The sequence below is a fragment of the Pelobates fuscus genome, chromosome 5 (assembly GCF_036172605.1).
Source record: "Pelobates fuscus isolate aPelFus1 chromosome 5, aPelFus1.pri, whole genome shotgun sequence".
Classification (NCBI taxonomy): Eukaryota; Metazoa; Chordata; class Amphibia; order Anura; family Pelobatidae; genus Pelobates; species Pelobates fuscus.
The window spans coordinates 329353199-329365831 of NC_086321.1; the positions used below are offsets into that span (position 1 = coordinate 329353199).

A 12633-nucleotide genomic window follows, 5' to 3' on the forward strand; every position below is an offset into this window, starting at 1 on the left:
AAAAAAAAGTGAAAAAATAATTTTTTTTACTTAGCTTCAAACTTCAGCTCGTGTAATGTCCTTCTTTGAGCTAGAAGGTACGGGTGTTCGACCTTCATGTAGTGGCAGCCGCGTACACATTTTTCCTTGTTCCCCGTGGGATGAATGGAATGGTTTTCGCTGGGTCCCATCTTGGTTTATCTACAGGTGGTTCTGGGCGCAACCCCTCCAGTGGTAGTCCGAGTGGGCGCAGCAGGGCGGTTGCTTCTCGGAGGTCCGAGATGGAGTGGACCTGGTTGTCATGCTTTATCTGTAATGTGCGTGGTGCGTGCCAGCGATAGTTGATATGGTGGTCTCTAAGTAGTGTGGTGAAAGGTTGCAAGGACCTGCGCCACTGCAAAGTGTCGCCCGACAGGTCTGCGTAGAAGGACAGGGTCATGGATTTGAAGTTGTAGGTGGCAGACTCTTTCAGGGCCGCGAGGACTGCTGTCTTGTCAGCCAAGCTTTTGAACCTTACCACGAGGTCTCGGCGGGCCGCTTCCGGCAGCTCTTTCCGGAGTTTGGGGATCCGAAAGGCTGCCTCGTAGCTGATGTTTCTGGCTTGTTTGGGTGCCAGTAAAGCTCCTGTTAGCCGCCTTAGGAGATGTGGGATCTCCTCCTCCGGGATATCCTCTGTGACTCCGCGGGTCTTCAAATAATTATGGCACCGTACATCCTCCATTGCTGCGAAGCGTTGCTCGGTCCTGGCCTGTTGCTGTGTGAGTGCCTGGATTTCCTTCCTGAGCTCTGTGATTTCTTGCATTTGTTGCGTGGAGGTTGCTTCTACTACGTCGATGCGACTCACCAGGCCTGTGAGGTCTGCCCGTAGCTGTGCACATCTGCCTGGAGGGTCTTCTGCAAGTCTCCCAGAAGGGTTTTTTAATAGTGTCGCTGTTACCGGGCTCGTGTCTCCTGGGCTCGATAAAACATGGCAATGTTTTTATACTGTCTAACATCTAGAATGGGTTTCCCTGGCCGAGCAGCTGCATGCAAGCCTCACATCACCAAGTACAATGGCAAGTGTTGGATCGAGTGGTGTAAAGCACACTGCCACTGGACTCTGGAGCAGTAGGAACATGTTCTGTGGAGGGACAAATTAAGCTTTTCTGCTTGCCAGTCTGATGGGGGAATCTGGGTTTGGCAGATGCCAGGAGAACGTTACCTGGCTGACTGCATTGTGCCAACTGTAAAATTTGGTGAAGAAGGGATAATTGTATTTTTCATGGGTTTGGATAGACCCATTACTTCTAGTGAAGCGAAGTCTTATCAAAATCTATAGGAAAGTATGCGGGAGAATCTTAAGGTGTCTTCATATGCGACCTCTTGTTTTATGTGACCCAGCCAAAGATCTCTCTGCCGAATGTTATTGAGGAAATGTGCATCTATGTTGCGCTTAGTGATTCTAAACTCAATCTTTATAAATGTGAAGTCCTGAATTCATCAGTAAAAGAGGAGGAGGCGCAGTGCCTGCAGGCGCAGTGCCCCTTTTGTTGGTGCAAGGAACGCTTTAGGTATTTAGGAGTATACATGCCCTGAGATCTCTCATGATTATATTCATTTCAATTTGCCCCGATACTAGACTGGTTCACAGAGGATATGCAGACATTTCTAGTGCCAAACTTTATGTGGCTTGGATGCATACATTTGGTCAAAATGAATCTGCTTCCAAGGTTACTCTACCTAATCATGGAATTCGGCCCTGGTCATGTATGTATGTAACGGAAGTAGGCTTAAAATCAAATTTGACCTGTTGATTCTTCTTGGAAGGGTAAGGGCTCCCCTCATTCCTTGGATACTACCGGGCGACACATGTGGCAGAAATGGATGGTGGAGAAATACCTGAGGTAGCCTCATAGGGGCTACTTTGGAGGTTTGGTACTCAATCCAAACTCGATTTCTCCTTTCCACGGCCAATGGTCCCCTGTATCCAAATAGGCATAACCTAGTCTTTGGAGAGGGTATCTATGGCCTTGCATTTAGTTTACTTGGCAAGGGAGATAGCTTGACAATTCATCACCTGACTTCTGGGGGTCATATACTGCCCCTGAATATGGAACCAACTCAACTAGAGGTGTTCTGATTCTATCCGCTGAAACACTTTTATCAATTCACTTCTTCCTCTAGGTAACTTTCATAGGCCTCTCACAGCATTCGAGGAATTTTGCGGAGCCACTGTTGAGAAGAATCTCTATCTTATATCCGACACTCTTTCAAGGACCACTGCTCAGATTCCAGGATGATTTACTCTGTATGTCTTCCACAGATCAGGAATGGTACAAATTTATTATCCTCTCACATATCCTCACTGTGTATAAGTCCTCACTGTGTATAAAGTACCAGATTTTTCATTAGAAAATCCTGGCCGGTTGGTATGGTCCTCCCCAAAAGTTACACATAATGTCTACAGAAAACTTGGATGGTTGGGAAGCAGTTGGGTCACTGCTTCACTTGTTTTGGTATTGTCCGTTAATTGCTCCTTACTGGAAGCAGGCTTTTGAGCTCATGTCTAAAGTTGTGGATAAGGGTGTGGAATTCCATATAGCTGATATGCTTTTACGTTGCATCAAGCTCCCCACTTTAACTTTGTCATGTCACTTATTGAAGGCTCCTAAATCGCTGATCCCTGCTCTCTGGATGTGGTAACAAACCCCTTGTTTTCAGAGTTTGTTAGATTGGGTGGAGGAAATTCGTCAAATACGAGAGCCGGTAGTGACCCTTAGAGGTCGAAAGAAAAACAGCTTGAGCTCTGGTTGCTCTAAGTTCTGGCTAGATCCATACATACAATTTACTTGGTTGGGTCATCTCCTTGCATACATTTGGGGTTTGGAATACTAGGCTTAACATTTGCAGTAAGCCTTTTTCCCTTCCATAGGCTAACCTAGATGGGCGGATGCGCGCAGTGTTTTTGAGATAGAAGTGGCAGGATTTGGCGATCGACTGGACTTGAGGGGTGAAGGAGAGGTCGGAGATAAAGACAACACCTAGGCAGCAAGCCTGTGTGGTGGAGTTGATGGTAGTGCCATTAACGTAGAGGGAGACAGAAACGGGAGTAGCAACACTTGAGGAAGGAAAGACCAAAGGCTCTGTTGTGGACAGGGTGAGTTTAAGGAAAAGGGGCAGCCATCCAGTTAGAAATAGTAGAGAGGCAGTCAGAGACACAAGTCAAGAAAGTGGGGGATAAATCAAGGGTTAGATTGAAAACCGTATGGGGCAGAGGAAGAGAAAGAGACACTGAAACAGCGCTGGGAGAGGTAGAAGGAGCACCAGGAGATAGTAATATCTCGTAGACTGAGATTATGGAGGATGAGAGAAGCTGTTGATGATCAAAATTGTTAAAAGCAGCATAAAGGGCAAGGAAAATTAAGATAGAATAATGAACCTTCCCCTTATCCCCCTAACTTCTCTCTTTCTGTATGTCTTTTCCTTTCTTGTGTTCTTTCAATTTCTGCATATCGTTCCCCAAATATCTAGTCCTTGAGTCTCCACACACTGCCTGCTTCAGGTTGGTTGGGAAGAGCTACTGGGACTGGGTGGTACTTAATGGCCCCACATGATTCATCAAACAAAAGTGGTAGCAGTGACTTGTGCCAGCTTGTAAGAGTGGGATGCTTTATCTTCATTGGATATCTACGGATATCTTGTGTTACATGCTTGTAGCGTCGCATTATAGGTTACCTTGCTGGTACCATCTGTTTTCATTTTTCTATCTCATCTCTATCTTATTTACTTGGAAATAAAGATTGTCCAAAAAAATAAAATAATCTATAGGAAAATAAATAACACAGTGCTCCATGTTGAAGTACAATACAAAGAAATCTTGCAGTTTATTTGTAACCTTTTTCTAACTGCTTTACTTCGCTGTGAATAAATTGACTGTAAAAAAAGAAAAAAATACCTAAACCCTTAACACTGGTACCTAACACCTCTAGCTAGCACTTACCTTTTCAGTTTTGCAACAGAGAATAGCAAAGTGATAAAGAAGAGAAAAGCAGCTAAAACATAGACTCCATATTTGCAGAAAAGACCCAGGAGTCCCATCACACAAACCTGCAGGTTGTGGTTACCACGCAGTCAATTTCTTTGAATGGGGACTTTGTTAGGGCACCTTCTGCTAATAAGGTCGGAGGGAGTGTTTGGCCACTCATTGCTCAGGTTATTGGAAGTGTTTATTTATTAGATTTTTCTCTGAATTTGGTCTGCCTTGTGAATTTACACTCCCAGAATCCTGTAATCATCATTTAGCTGCTAGGAGCTTTAAATATTTCATTAATAGAAAAACAACTTAGTGATGGACCCACCTCTCAACCCGTCACGCAGATTTTAGTTGGTGATGGTAAACCCAGGCCTTTATCTCTGTTGCATGTTTTTTAACGTATTCAGAGTCAGTAAAGTATCAGAGTGCGCACGCACACTACGGGACGATTTTCTGAACTCTGGCCCGGAGACATTTAAGACAAAGCATTCTAGAATGCTTTAAGAGCATGATAGACTGCACAGAAACAACCCTTTATAAAGAAAACAGCTTGGACATGTTGAAAAGATGAATTCATTACCCATTGTGATAGTATACTGATTTCACCTTGCGTTACCTCTGGAATCCCTGTGCCTCCTGTTTGGTGTTTGTTTGTACCAGCTTTTGCTCCATTCAATTACATCCCTATAAATCCTGTTTTGCTGCTACTGTTGGATGTAGCTCTATGTACTTCATATCTTTCCGCCTTCTCCCAGATGTAGATATACAATTTTCAACGTTGAATACTTCCTGTAACATGTTTTAACTGATGGATGTAATCCTAGCACTCAGAATTCTATTCTGTAATGGCCTGTCTGAATGGTGGCTTATCTTTAAACCTCTGATATTTATGAAGTGCATTTCCCATGATGCACAGCAAGACTTTGGCCTCGGGTGGCTTGACTAGTTTTGTAACCTTCATATTCTAGTCTTTGGTTCCCTATCTTCCTCCAACACTGCCTTTTGTTTCGGGGGTCATTCCTTGGTCCCAGTAGGAATATAGTGAGAAACGGCAACATCTAAACTCCTTCCCACAGTGGTAGAATTATCTGTGACTGCAGCTGATTGGATGCCGGTCTCCCTTTAGATCTATAGACTCCCTGCTGGGCACCAAATAAAAATCAGATAAAAGCCATCAAACAATCTCCCTCCTACACCCTGCATCCCTGCGGGTAGAGCTTTGGTCAGAATTATTAAAACAAATTATCTGAATCAAACGCTGAACTTTTATGTAGACTGGCAGGGAGCAGCAGGGGCTGTGGGGGAACAGTTTTACTCCCTTCTGCCAGCTCCCACTCACTAGGCATGGGAAGGGGAGAGAAGGCATAAAGATTGACCCAAACTGTGCCACTCATTTCTAATGCCACCTTACACATGGAGGGGTGCATAAAAGGATGTCAGTAGCACACAACAAAATAGGTTACTGTGTAGTAAGATTAAGCAATCACTGTTACTTTATTTATAAAGAGCCAACATATTCTACAGCGCTGAACAACAGGCATGCATAATATATAAAGATTTGGTGACTTGAAATGTTTAGACGTGATGATAGAAAGGATTTGCTGTAGTGAGCCTACTGTTTTGTAAATGGAACACCTCTTCTAGCGGAATCTAATGTTGGCTGGGTGTTGAGAGCCTTTGTCACTCCACGTTGGGGCAGCTGTTCATTTCTCGTGATGCGGTGGGGAAAAACGTGCAAGTGTTTTAAACAACTGTTATGTTCGTCACCAGTAATGGGGACACTGCAAAGGACTGGCATTTTTTTGGTTTCTGCTGTAGACATTCAGGGTTATTTAAAAAAGTGAAAATTTGTTGAGATTCAAAGCGAATTTGAAATCAAAGATCAAACCAGCTGACATGGCAGCATAGCGGACTACGGTAATTTTTCCAGTTTGGAGAGGTGAATTTCATGTTCATGGCCAAAGTAACCAGATTCAGCAGGAACAGAAAGCTCCCTTCCTTGTATTATGCTTGAAATTATTTTGAGTGGCCAGCGCTGTATAGCAGTTTTCAATACCTCTTAATAAAACTGCATTATGAGCAAGGAATAACCAGAGCCAGTAAAGTCCTGTGAGGTTTGCGCTACAGCCCTAGCAAAACCTGTCCTTTTTGGATGCCTAATGGGGAGCCGTTTGCCACCTACTTGCATTACATACTGACAATTCTTTTTGCCCGAAGTTAATAGTACCATTATCCCTTTAATTCTTTCACACTAAAAAACCCTTTAACCCCTTAATGACACAACTTCTGGAATAAAAGGGAATCATGACGGAATATATCCGTCGTCTGTCCTTAAGGGGTTAAACCACGACAGCCCTGATGTCATCTGTCATGAATTTAGTTGGGTCTACTATTGTGGGTCTGGTAAGTAATAGCTTTATTTATACATTGTGCTAACAAAAAACTAGCAAAGACATCAGAGGTCCTTTAATTTTCCCAACCAGATAAGAGTCCTCTTATGAGTGTGAAAATAAAATACATTTTCATCTTGAGATTTGCTAGCTCTATGGTTATCACACTACATAGATAGGTAGGTCCTCTTGCAGGACAGCTTGTTATCTCATGTTCACCGTGTCATTGTCCCTTTAAATGATCTACTTACCTGTTTGCATATTGAACAGCCCATTCCACTGGCCCCCTTATAGGGATTTACCTGGAATCTAAAACTAAAATTATCTGTACAGTTGGCAGCAGTTCAGCTAGTATAACATATATATGTATATATATATGAAATGTTATTATCTACAAACTACCAGATCGCATATATTTATTTATACATGACAAGTGCGCATTAAGTGCAATTACTGTGGATAGTGCTGTGGAACAGATCAGTCCAGTATATATAATATGAGAATAATTAAAGTGGCTATTTCCTGCTATGGGAAGTACAGCCTTTTTTCTTATTAGTTAGCTAGGGCTTATGTCCTAGAGCAGGTTGAATGACCGTGGCCAGTGTTCCAATTTAAGGAAATGTTTGAACAAGCTATAGATGTTTTCATTTTGCAGGCTTTTGACCCCTTGCAGCCTCCTGTCCCCATCCACTATAATGCTGATTTATGAGATTTAATGAGATAATGGTAGAGGGCAGAGGGGCATGTGAGTGTAATTCAGAATTTAGGAGATAACAGGCTCTGTACCCCGCACATGTCCTCAGGGCTAATGGAATTTTTTTTTTAATCATTAAATTGGGACAAAACGCACAGTGCAGTGATGCGTGCACAGAAGAAAGATCAAGACAAAATGCACAGGGGTATGTTTACTAAATGACTACTAAAGTGAACCTAAGACAATTTGCATTACAGTGCTATATTTGTTTCCAAACTATTTTTAACTGCATTTTGCTATTTTTATATCAATTCACTGTTTAGTTAAAAATAAATAATAAACCCAACTTGGAGAATAAAACAATAAAGGGGATAAAGAAAGGTAATGAAACATAGAGAAAGACAGAATTAAAAGACATGTCAGGCGTCGACACAGGTAGAAGATAGAGTGAATTGTAACGGTGCTAATGCAGCTTAATGGGATGTTTTTCAAAACTACAGCTCCCGTGATGTATAGCAAGCCTTTAACAGGGTATTGTAATTTGAAGAGGAGGACATGCAGAGAAAAGAGAAAAAAAAAAACTAGTAGCTTTGCAAATCTCTGCAGTTATAAGGCAATGTGTGCGCTGGAAGATGGGGACAGGAGACCTCCTTGCACCATAACATATGCACTGAGCATACATTATGGTGTTTGCATGTCCTTTGAAACTTTATTATGGATGGAGGTTGTCCACCTGTCCAGAGTGTGTATTTAAAGGACACTATAGTCATCAAAACAACTTTGGCTTTTTGAAGCAGTTTTGGTGTATAGATCATGACCCTACAGTCTCACTGCTCAATTCTCTGCCATTGAGGAGTTACATCACATTGTTTATGCAGCCCTAGTCACACCTCCCTGCATTAGACTTGCACAGCCTTCCTAAACACTTCATGTAAAATGAGATCTAATATTTATACTTCCATTATTGCGAATTATGTTGTTTTGGGGTCTTTCTCTGTTGATAGCTTCCTAGACGTTACAGGTGCTGCCTGTGTGTGATTAAAGTTTACTTTACAGAGCAGGAGATAAAAACTTCTATTGTTGGTTAACATCTGATCAAAAATGAAAAAATAATTTCATGCAAGCTGTGTGAGTCACAGCCAGGGAAGGTGTGGCTAGTTTTTCATAAAGAGAAACAAAAGTGATTTAACTCCTAAATGGCAGAAAATTGCTTGGTGAGACGTCATAGGCCTGATCTATACACCAAAACGGTTTTCAGGGAGCTAAAGATGTTTTGGTGACTATATTATGCCATTAAAATGTCCAATTTAATTGTTGCTGAGCACATGCAGAAGGATGATTGTGCATAGTTGTAAGCATTTCTATTGTTTTCCTAAAACGGGGTTAGAGGAGAAAGAATAGAATGCACATACATTTTGGTGAAAACTGTTCGAAGAGTGAATGTAATTGAAAATATTGATTATTGTAATGCGGAAACATGCTGTGGCAGCTAGCAAGGGAGCCTTTACTAGCACACTGCCTGTGCTCTTAAACAGCAAGGACTCTATCTTCACCTCCCTATCCCCTGGGCCGGTGTTTAGTGGGCAGATATATGAGATAGATGTTAGTAAGGTACTCTGCTTGCAGACCCTGTTCCTTCTGATCCTCTGGAGATGTTTGTTTGCAGTGGAGAGGCTTACACCGTGTTCCCAGGCTCTGATCACATTCCTCTGAGCACAGAGGCCAGAACTATTGACATTATCATCAAGTAGGTCACCTTATGTGAAGCAGCACTATAAAAGGGCAGTTAAAGAACAGGCAAGCCACATCAATCAACATTGAAAAGAGGAGAGATGCACTCTACCGGTCTTATTATGTACAGTTTGCTTTCCCCAAAACATATTCAACATAAAAATTATATTTCATCTGTTTTTTTTCAGACTGCTGAAAGCATACTATAATTATTATAATCCCAGATTGAGCATTGTGGCCTAGAAACTGACCAATATAATATTTTACAGCGGTTTACTCTCTGCTCCCTCCAATTTTTTCATACTTACCTGTTTCATAGGACCACGAACGATAATGCAAAGGACAGCTGTTATCTGATTCCTATTGAGTCTCAACCAGCTAGTTACATTAATTATTGCTACTTACATACTCTGCTTAATTGGTTATAGGATCAGTACAATTAAATCGCAATGTCACCTTAGAGATTACCCTTTTGCATTTTTAAAACCATGTAATAATCCCGGCGATAGAGTTATATGTTAGAGACTTTTTACCACTGCTGTTGTAGATCCTGCCAATTATTTTTCAACATTCTTTTTTTTTCTGAAGGTGCATGGACACACTACACTCGAAGGGGAGGACTAAGCGTGCCAACATGGAAGCATTCAGAAGGTAAATATTTGCAAAAGCTCCAAAAAACGTAATTTAACATAGAATTTTCCCAAAGGTTTAACAGACATTACTAAGAAAAGAGACATCACAATTTTATTGGACGTTTCATTGCAAGACATTTTCCCCCAAAATACAAACGGCTCTCACCCACCCCAAAACATTTACAGCAATAAATAAAGACGCATCATTATAAAGTAGACAAGACCACATCACCTGTACCCTGGAGTCCTGAGCTGCAAATGATGCAGAAGGACTCTTGCTTGTAGAAGTATGACGGGGACCAAACTCACAGAGGAGACTTTAAGAGAGACATCCTTTACACTTAATAGTGCCTCTGGCAGTGGAGCAATGTATGGGTGTATTTTTATGACGGACAAACATTTTAAGAAAATGGCTGGAGGTCTGCATCTGGTGTGTAGTTTCTCTATGATAATTCAGTGTCCCAGTCAATGGAAATAATTGTATATAGACCATATTGGACATAGGTGGCCAGAAGAGGGTAAGGCATATGATGGGAAGTAGAAGAGGGTATGAAAAATACATTAGCAGAGAAAAATGATTGAGTGTGTCCAAAGAGCTGGGCAGAACGAGTCAGCACCAAGATAAAATGTCCAGTGCTAAAGAAAGAAAAGGTTTGTGAAATTAAGAGGCATTACTGCTCAATGTGCTTTCTGTGGGTTGCCTTCTGCAAATATTTCTTTGAAGCTGCAGATGCTTCTCACAGGAGTCAACGTTTGGACCCAAACTGGGTTAATATGTGACCTCTCTCTACAGGGCAGGCTCTCAATCTCAGTGACTTCTGGCAAGCCACTGTCACCATGCATACAGCATCTCAGCCACACAGGACCTGCCATGGGCCAGAGGTCATCTTCGCAAACATCATCCTCCCCCACAGGAAAATGACTCAGAAGGAACTCAGGTATTCCAAGGCAACTTCATATACATATTTATACTGCTCCTGTGGAAGAGAAGGAAAGTAGTGAAAAAGAATGGTTCAGGAAAACCAATAATATTACATTGTATAATTACCATGATGTCATTTAAAGGAGAACTCTAGCCACCCCCACATTTGTGTTATTTAGTTCTGCTCCATATGTCATCCCTATTCGTTTTGCTTACAAATACCGCTGTACATGATGTAGAAATTTAACGGAATGTTTTGATTGGGTAAATCATATTCTAGCTTAATGTAGGCTGTTTGGTAGCTACAAAGCCTTTTTTTTTTTTTTTTGCAGGGCCTTTATCTGGCAAGAAACTATATGATGTAAAAGTTCTAATGTCTTGGTGACATTGCTCATTTCTAACTTTAATGAATAAAAATGAGCAAACCGCTAATCTGAAGCAGCATCATTTAACCTTGAAGTCTGGGCTTGGTTCCCGGCATATGACTCAGGGCTTCCTTCCTCTCTGTGCTGCAGTATGAGGAAGGTTTAACTGGGTGCCCAGGTGATAGGTGTAGAGTGTCAGCTGACTTGACTGTAAGATTTGTCTCCCTTTGGAGATTTTTCGGGTCCGGTTTGGAGCCTGTGTTTTATTTTTTACAGGTGTCCTGTAAAGATAACCGGGCCAGTAAATATATTAAATAATTGGCTCTGTATCCATCTGTGTTAATTGTTTCAGTTCATATAACCAAATTCTAGTGTTGCAATTTGAATATTTTAATTTTGTTTTTATTTATATGATAGGACATATGAATCGGATGACTATTGGAATATTATAAAATTTATAGCCAGATTTATCGGACATTAATCTTATCTCAGGCGACACTGAAATTATGTCTCTTTCTAAAGAAATCATTCAGTTTGTTTGAATTGACTGATTTAGTGGGATAGTGATATCTATTTATTTAATGCAAAATGTTATACTCCTGCCTATTACTGGCAGATACCTATCCGGTACCTTTATGAACCCTTAAGTAGTTGAGGTTAAATAAGATTTCAATTTATGATTGTAAACCTATTCCTCTTTTTCAATAAATGTTCTTCCCTTTGTGGATTTGGCATTTCCAATGTTTTATTTCAGAATAACAGTGAGGCCATAGATATTTAGGGATTAGGCATTTTCTTTTGCCTCTATTATTAATGCATCAGAATGCACATGGTGTCATGATTAAATTATTTACGTGTTCCCAACTTGCCCCGTTACAGTCTATAATGAATGCGGCGGTGAGGCTTATCTTCCTGTCCGCCCGCACCTCTCATGCTTCCCCCTTTGTCAGTTCCTACATTGGCTTCCTGTAAGATATAGGACTCAATTTAAGATTCTGCTACTTGCTTATAAATCCTGCTCCGACCTACGTATCCTCAATAATACACAAATATGTCCCATCTAGGCCCCTACATTCTGCCGGAGACCTACGTCTAACTTCTGTTCGCACTCCTACCTCTGATGCTCACCTTAAAGACCGTAAGGGTTGCACTGTTCCTATGGTACACTCTTCCCCTCTCTGTTAGACTTTCACACAATCTCCACTTCAAAAAATCTTTGAAAACTTACTTCGTTAGGAAAGCATATCAATTAAAGTGTGAACAGCTTTCCCTCCCCACACCCTAATTCCTCCTCTCCTGAAACTGTCATTAAAAAAAATAAAAAAATACTAAGCTTTATCAGTAATAATAATAAGCCTAATTAAGCTACGACACAGAATCCACCACTTCCTCCTAGTCTTTTGAAACCGTGATTTGTTAGTTTTTTTTAATTTTGAAAAAGCGTCTGATGTGAAAAGCGTTGTTTACTTAGTATTCGTACATAGCCCCCCTTCTTACTGGTGTAGGCACTCTATTCCTTTATTATATTTTATCCATTTGCACTTATTTGATATGTATCTCATAGCCATGTTTTGAATTCAGTAATTAAATTCTCACAAGCAAAGGCTCACTTCTTTTTTTTCTTGGATGTCTGAGTGCGGTTTTCTTCTGTGTGTGTTTGTTTGGATTGCTCCCAGTGATAAGCTTAGTGTTAGCTGTCTTGATGTTAAGATGTGCCTGGATGCTCCTGCCCCTTTAGCAGCCTAAATGTGCTGTAGTGGCTATGGTTCTCTCCCAGGGTAAGTAGTCAAGCTATTTGTAAACGTTTTGAGAACTTAACTGGGCTCAGTCAGTCACGTCTCTGCAGCCTGGAATCTCCTACGAGGAACTTTCATTAGCTAACCCCTGTTGTGCATGGTCGGCTCACTG

General features: G+C 41.2%; 1 protein-coding gene and 1 long non-coding RNA gene across 14 annotated transcripts in view; one reads left to right on the forward strand and one right to left on the reverse strand.

The window, feature by feature from the left end:
* Positions 1 to 12633, forward strand: part of LOC134611619 (uncharacterized) — a 158059-nt gene that overhangs the window by 139192 nt on the left and 6234 nt on the right. The window contains exons 3-4 of the long non-coding RNA XR_010090904.1: positions 9395 to 9457; positions 10232 to 10376. This is a non-coding gene — a long non-coding RNA (uncharacterized LOC134611619). The remainder of the gene's footprint in view (positions 1 to 9394; positions 9458 to 10231; positions 10377 to 12633) is intronic.
* PTPRT (protein tyrosine phosphatase receptor type T) overlaps positions 9529 to 12633 on the reverse strand; it is a 262100-nt gene continuing 258995 nt past the window's right edge. For all 13 annotated transcript variants that reach the window (XM_063455671.1, XM_063455669.1, XM_063455672.1 and 10 more), the window contains one exon: positions 9529 to 10415. In XM_063455671.1, the coding sequence (XP_063311741.1) occupies positions 10362 to 10415 (54 nt within the window). In that variant the 3' untranslated portion in view covers positions 9529 to 10361. The remainder of the gene's footprint in view (positions 10416 to 12633) is intronic.